This window comes from Echiichthys vipera (genome assembly GCF_963691815.1).
Source record: "Echiichthys vipera genome assembly, chromosome: 3".
Taxonomy (NCBI): domain Eukaryota; kingdom Metazoa; phylum Chordata; class Actinopteri; order Perciformes; family Trachinidae; genus Echiichthys; species Echiichthys vipera.
This window is the reverse complement of record NC_139828.1, coordinates 12,594,267-12,600,893: the sequence shown is the minus strand read 5'-3', so window position 1 is coordinate 12,600,893 and position 6,627 is coordinate 12,594,267. Positions and strand designations below refer to the sequence as shown.

Below are 6,627 nucleotides of genomic sequence, written 5' to 3'. Positions count from 1 at the left end.
CTGCATTACCAACATGTTTCTTGGCCAAACAGTTCATCTCTCCTCCCAAACTCACTGAAACCACCAAAACACTTCACACTACATGTCTTAAAATCAAATTCAAAACGTTAAAAAATACACATCATTGAAATTCCATGGCTGCAAAAAATAATAATTACAAAGCAAACGTCAAATATTCATACAATACAGAAATTTACAAAATTAGCCTTTTGAATGTGTTTTTGACATATTTGAAAACAGCTGCTGCTAATAAAGTGTTTTCCAGGGGGTGAAGTATGAGAAAAGAGAATTGAATGCATTTTGTGTGAAAACAAGGAAAAATAATTCACAGTTGGTGCACGAAGACTTCCGTTTCGCTGATTGTGTGAAGACTTTTGACAATATGACTTATATATATAATATAAGCTCTGACCAATGCATGTTAGCAATCAAAACTAAACCTGTAATACTTAAGATTTATCTTATATTCAAAGTTACAGGATGTTACAGCTAAAACGGCAAATGTTCAGCTCACTTTTCATCTTAACTACGCCACTCTTGGTAGTTCAGTAAGCTGCATTTCACAGCCCTCTTTTAACTGTGCAGGTACCTCATATTCTAGCAAACAAGTCTGAATATGCCTCTCAACTGTCAACGTACGTTTCTCCCCTGGCTTCAACTTCCCAACTAGTCACATTCCTGTGTGGAAAGACCACAAGTACGAGGCTGGTGAAGAGAAAGGAAAAGTCAGAAGGAATGAATAAGAGAGATGAATGTGAGCGAAGGAGGAGAAAGAAAAAACAGTGAAAAGGGAGATAAAATTAGAAACACGCCAATGAGGAGACCATGGGGGTTCAACACTATTGGCTGCTGCTGCTTTTGGTCGACTGCTGTGAACAGAATACAGGTATTGTGGTGGTGGAGTGAGCATATGAGTGTGTGTGTGTGTGTGTGTGTGTGTGTGTGTGTGTGTGTGTGTGTGTGTGTGTGTGTGTGTGTGTGTGTGTGTGTGTGTGTGTGTGTGTGTGTGTGTGTGTGTGTGTGTGTGTGTGTGTGTGTGTGTTATCTTATCTGAATAAGAGATACTTCCTCACCCGCAACCTGAATAAGTATGTGTGTTTTAAAGTTGTATAGCTATGTGTGTGCGTATGCGTGTGACAGTCTGTGGATGAGTTTGTATGAATATGCAATATTTTTTAGCTGCGTGGTGGAGTGGCCCCTCCTGGGCTCAGACTTGTCTCAACCAGTCCTCTCAGGAATGCTGCTAACAGGAGTCATTATGCAAAACCTGCCAGTGATGTAGACATAATGTTTGGTTTATGTGGTACACCTGTTTATTAAGGGTTTAGAAGAGTGTGATTCACTCAGACGGGTAACAGCAATTAAGTAATAACACCTTGTACAAGAAAGTGCAAGCCTCTTCCAATACTTTCTCTTGTTAGTCAGCACTTTCACAGTCAGCACTCAGATGACAGATCAATCATCAGTTAGACAATATAAGTGAAGTCCAAATTTGGTTTGAAGTGACAAAAAAAGCTTTGGTTTATTGGTTTCTATTGAGATCATGATGACCTCTGAACATCTTTCTTTATTTGGATTTGTCACAGATGCGCAATAAAAATGAAAGAAATACTGCCAGTTCAGTAAAGCTTTTACATTTGCAGTATTAAACACCAAGTGAGTGTGTTTAACATTTGCAACAATAGCTTGTTTGTAGTAAATATGGGAGGCACCAAAAGAAGCAATGTAGATTCACAGGGATACAATTGTTTTGATTAGGACAAATATTTCTAGCAATGATAGACTCTTGTAAGTATAACAATATGTCATCTGCATAAAGGTTGATTTTTATGCTGTGAGGTGCAGCATCAATTGGTTCACTGAAAACATAGAAGGTGAAGGTGGGCATCTATGTCTGGTTTCCCTGTGAGGTGTGAAGCTCTGTGGAGTGACGTAAATGTCTTCCTTTTTGTCAGGTGCTGTGAGTGGCATCAGTCCGTATATAAAGCATTATGAGGGCTTGTCATATGACAGAAAGGATCTTCACAGGAAGCATCTGAGAGCCAAGAGAGCCTCACACCCTCAGGAACACACACTGCTGCTGGACTTTACTGCTTTCAACAGGTAACTTTCTAATTGTTTCCAAATCCCTCTTAAACACACAGTTTCTTCAGTTTGGAGACACGTTTTGTAAGATCCTAAACCCATAACACATGTCGACTGTTAATTGTGCATATTTGCCAGCTGTTTGTGGATCTACATACCTTCCACTGCACTACAAAGCTTTGAACACATCTGTGAGCGGCTGATGTTTTTGTTTCCTGCAGAACTTTCCGCCTGCATCTGAAACGCAATGCAGCGGCATTTCCCAAAAATTTCGTGCTGGTCACTGAAAATGGTTCCACTTCAGCTGACCTCTCCCACATATATTCAGGAACACTAGAGGGTGGGTATGACAGGGATATCTGACCCACCAGAGCAGGGAACAGTTTACCTGCAATTCGAGTCAAAGTGAATTTGCTGTCATTTATAATCTTTATAGTCTGGATGAAACATCTGGATGAACATCTGTTTGTGGAAAAACATTCCTGATAGTTGAAATTTGAAGAAAAAAAGTAAAACATAATGAACCACTTGTATCGTTTTAATGTCTGAGCACTGCCTCTAATCTTTATGTTTCCCTCAGTATCTTATCTACTTATTCTGTCTCTACCTCAATTATCTGTTCATTTTCACCCCTCTGAGCCTGACATGATATCTCTCTTCACCTGTTCTTGCAGGTGAACGTGGTTCAACCTGCCACGGCTCGGTGTTACAGGGTCAGTTTGAGGGAACCATCCACACAGACAATGGGACCTATCACATAGAGCCCGTGGATAGATACACCAGCAGCCAAACAGATCACCACTCGATCATCTACCATGAAGATGACATGGGTAAGATCCTTTCCACTTTCCAGTGTCTGTGAAAAACTCTGAAGCTTGTGCATCTGCAGAATAAAACAACACCTCATAACCTCAGCTGCTTTTCCTGGCTAGAGCAAAAGAAATCCCTTGCTACGTCTCCTTCAAATGTTCAACTGATTCGTGGCTCTCTTGGCAGTCTCAGTGAAAGACAATCAACTACAGGAAAAAGTGTCTTCCTTCTGTTGCTAATCTCCATTGCTGTGTTCTCATACAGTACCTGTACAGATGTAAACTAATATGGGTCAATGAACTACCCTTAACTCATAGTAAGAGTGGAGTTATAATGTAGACGTAGAGCACAAGCTAAAAAAAAAAGATAAACCAAAGATGGTGTGACTTTTGAAGGACAGGGAGGAGGGAAGGGGGCTAAAGTAAGAAGTAAAGGTATGAGGGTGAAAGAAGAGGAGGGGAAGGAGGACAAGAAGGATATGAGTTTCTAAAGAGAAAAGACAGAAAAGCATGTAGAGGATCTTTCAGGGTTTCGCGGTGTTGGAAACACATCCTAGCTCACTCACGATTGTGTCAGTTTATGGTTCAGCCAGATGGCAGTCATCAGTGAGAGTTGTCGAAATGTGTGCATGTGTATTTAAATCTGCATGTGTGCTTCCTTGGCGGTGCGTGCATTGCATTGGAATAAGATTATTTCCAAGAAAGCATTATCCTGGAAACAGTGCTGATCGTGCCAACCGCCCCCCCCCCCCCCCCCCCCCCCATGTGTTTGTCCTACACAGACTCCGTGGCTGCCTTCCTCCCTACACCATTTCTTCATCTTAATTCATGACTGTAGCAACATATACATGAGATAACATTGCAGCTGACAACATCCTGTTCTTTCATTCACAGGCCTGCGTATCTACAGGAAACTGTGAAAGATTTGGCACGCAAAATTTCAATAAACAATCAATTCTTCCCTACAAGTGGTTAATTAGGACTCACGGGGGGTGACATAATCCTCCACCTGTGTGTATTTCCACTTCCTTTGGTTGTCGTCTGGGGGCAACAAAGGTTGTATAAGAATCTTTCTCTCTCCTGGGATGTAGGATGACGTGAGGTCTCAGACTGGGGAAACACAGAGGACTCCTCAGGGCGGCCATTCAACAAATACAGTCTAATGATGTTTGTTCACAATCATCACCTGTTTGTTGTACTTGAAAACCAAACCATTTTGGAAGATTAGAGGCATAATACTAAATATTGAGTGAAAAGCAGTACACATTAGTAGTTGAGAGAAACCCGTCTCAATATCATATATTTTTGGGGGTCGGAGAAACCAGCTTGTCATTCATGCCCTGTCTTCCCATTCATTTGACTACAAAATCCCTCTAACCGTCTACAAATCTCTCCATGAGGTTGCCCCTACATATATCTCAGAACTTCTGCCTGTGGGGTGGGGTGTGTGTGTGTGTGTGTGTGTGGGGGGGGGGGGGGGTGCTTTTCCTGTAGTGGGTCCTCGGTTCTGGAGAGCCTGCCAGATGCACCTTGATACTCACTTATTCTCCTGCTTTATTTCCACAGCATCTATGCACATATATGCTGTGTCTTTATGAAGCACTTTGGTGCAACACTTGTTTGATTTTTTAAATGCAATATAAATAAAATTAACTTGAAACCTGACAGCAGCAGAGAGCAGAAAACATGGACGTTCAGCCACGACAAAATGTCTATTTAAACTGAATCTGTAGTGCGTTGAACACCCTTTTGTGGAAGCAAGCGTCACTGCTGATTGACCTCTGACACACCCACCTAATGAAAGAAAACATACTTCGATACAACATGTTGTTGCCGGAAACCGTAGTAAAACGGTGCACCCTGTGTTCAGACTGAACGTGCCGCAGTTTTACAGTTTGGAATGATACGATTGGCTCACAGAGATTTTGGTAAAATCTGATTGATTTAAGACAAAGAGTGAAAGCATAGTCAGCTGATTATGATGGAAGAGAAAGAAGCTGATCGAATGTCCTCTAGCTTCATTAGTCATTATGTAGTGTGTGTTTCACTTGTGTGTGTGTGTGTGTGTATGTGGTTTATGTGATTTGCCCTTTGAAGTTCAGCATGAAGATGGGTAACTATTAACCTCATAGAGGTCACTTACACTTTAAATATCACTGTAAATCTCTCAATGTTTAACTCCTGAGTTGCTTCAAAATGTTTCAGTGATCCCTTTGCGTTTCCCTTCACTGGAACCTTTCATTAAGATTCAACGCACACGAATCTGTCAAACCTTCAGTTTAACAATCATGTAAAATGGTTTCTTCGTGGTAGGCCTTTTTATTGCCAACTAATATTACACAAGCATGGAGGATTTGAGAAATATATCTCTTGGGAAAACTGGCTGAATTTTCTGTGTTGCAGCAACAGCTTGAAAGTTATCAGTCTTTTGCATTAGCGCTCAAGAAGCAGCTGTTACAGATGGAAGAGAGCGTGTTGGTATCTTGACAGATACACTCCCATACAGTGAAAAAGCCGCTTCAGCTCTATAGAGGTTTCATCACTTGCGTAAATGGGGAGGATGCGGGTTGATATGGGATATCTGGACTACATGAGGCATAAAATCTGCCCTAAGCAGAAAATCTCCCCCCCTACGGCGTGTGAATCCTATTATTTATAAGAACTTGGGCCTTGTGGTCTAATAGATCAGAGGGAGAGATTTGTTCCTGAGGAGACTCTGTAACACACTTGAGCTAAACCGTGGGACACTTGAGGGCACTTGGCTTGACCAAAGCGTAATTAGTGGGGCACTTGGGCAGACACCCTGCATACATCCTGGTTTAAAACGGGGCATTTCAACACCCTGGGGTTTTTTTAGCCAGTTTTTCTGCCTGCCCCTAAGAAACTAAACCCCCCTAACCCTAATGCAACAATACACATGTATGGGATTTCATGTGGGGGTGTTGCTCAAAAATACTTTTGTTGTTATATATTCAATGGTGGAATGATATTCAGGAGGCTCTGGCTGATGTTTTTTTTTAATTATTTTTATTTTCATTACCCTTAACAGTAGAACTAGTTTCCAACAGCTGCTGGGAAGTCTTGACTGAAATGTGACACTGGGAGATCGTTTCTCTTCCAAGGAAGTCTTGCACACATAGTTCACCAGTCTGTAATAGTTAAGGTGTGTTATTAGTGGCTCTTTAATTGACAAAAGAATAATAGATTTAAAACCAAAAGAATATTCTTTTGCAACTATGGCATAAAGGCTAGAAACATATATGACAGTGCGTTGGAAAAGAAAGAGACACAGAAACAAACTGAGAGATTAAGAACATGGGTGAGTAGAAAGGTCTGGAAGTAATTCCGCCAGTGGGTCGACGCCCGGCATTTAGACCTCTACATCCACCCCCGCAGCCCACCCCCACTCATGCCATGTATAGAACGAATGGCTGTTTTGTGATTGGCTGCAGGACTTTTGCAGGATGGTGTGATCCAATCATGTGTTGCCTGTCCCTCAGTGCAGGCCCATCTCTGATCCAGGGAGATGTTGGACACACACACACACACACACACACACACATACACACACTGTGCATTACCCCTTGAAGTTGTTATGGGTCACCAGTTAACAGGCATAACATTGCCTTATACTGTCACTCTCACATTACTGCAAACGACATGTGAAAGTGATTATTTTGTCATGTGACTCTACTGTAAATTGTGGGATTCAAAGCCCATTTTTGTTCACATG

General features: G+C 41.6%; 1 protein-coding gene across 1 annotated transcript in view; it reads left to right on the top strand.

Moving 5' to 3' along the window:
- Positions 1 to 714: 714 nt before the first annotated feature.
- LOC310945051 (disintegrin and metalloproteinase domain-containing protein 10) overlaps positions 715 to 6,627 on the top strand; it is a 33,380-nt gene continuing 27,467 nt past the window's right edge. Inside the window, exons 1-4 of the mRNA XM_083910993.1 lie at positions 715 to 886; positions 1,956 to 2,103; positions 2,307 to 2,425; positions 2,760 to 2,915. Of these exons, the coding sequence (XP_083767119.1) occupies positions 826 to 886; positions 1,956 to 2,103; positions 2,307 to 2,425; positions 2,760 to 2,915 (484 nt within the window). The 5' untranslated portion in view covers positions 715 to 825. The remainder of the gene's footprint in view (positions 887 to 1,955; positions 2,104 to 2,306; positions 2,426 to 2,759; positions 2,916 to 6,627) is intronic.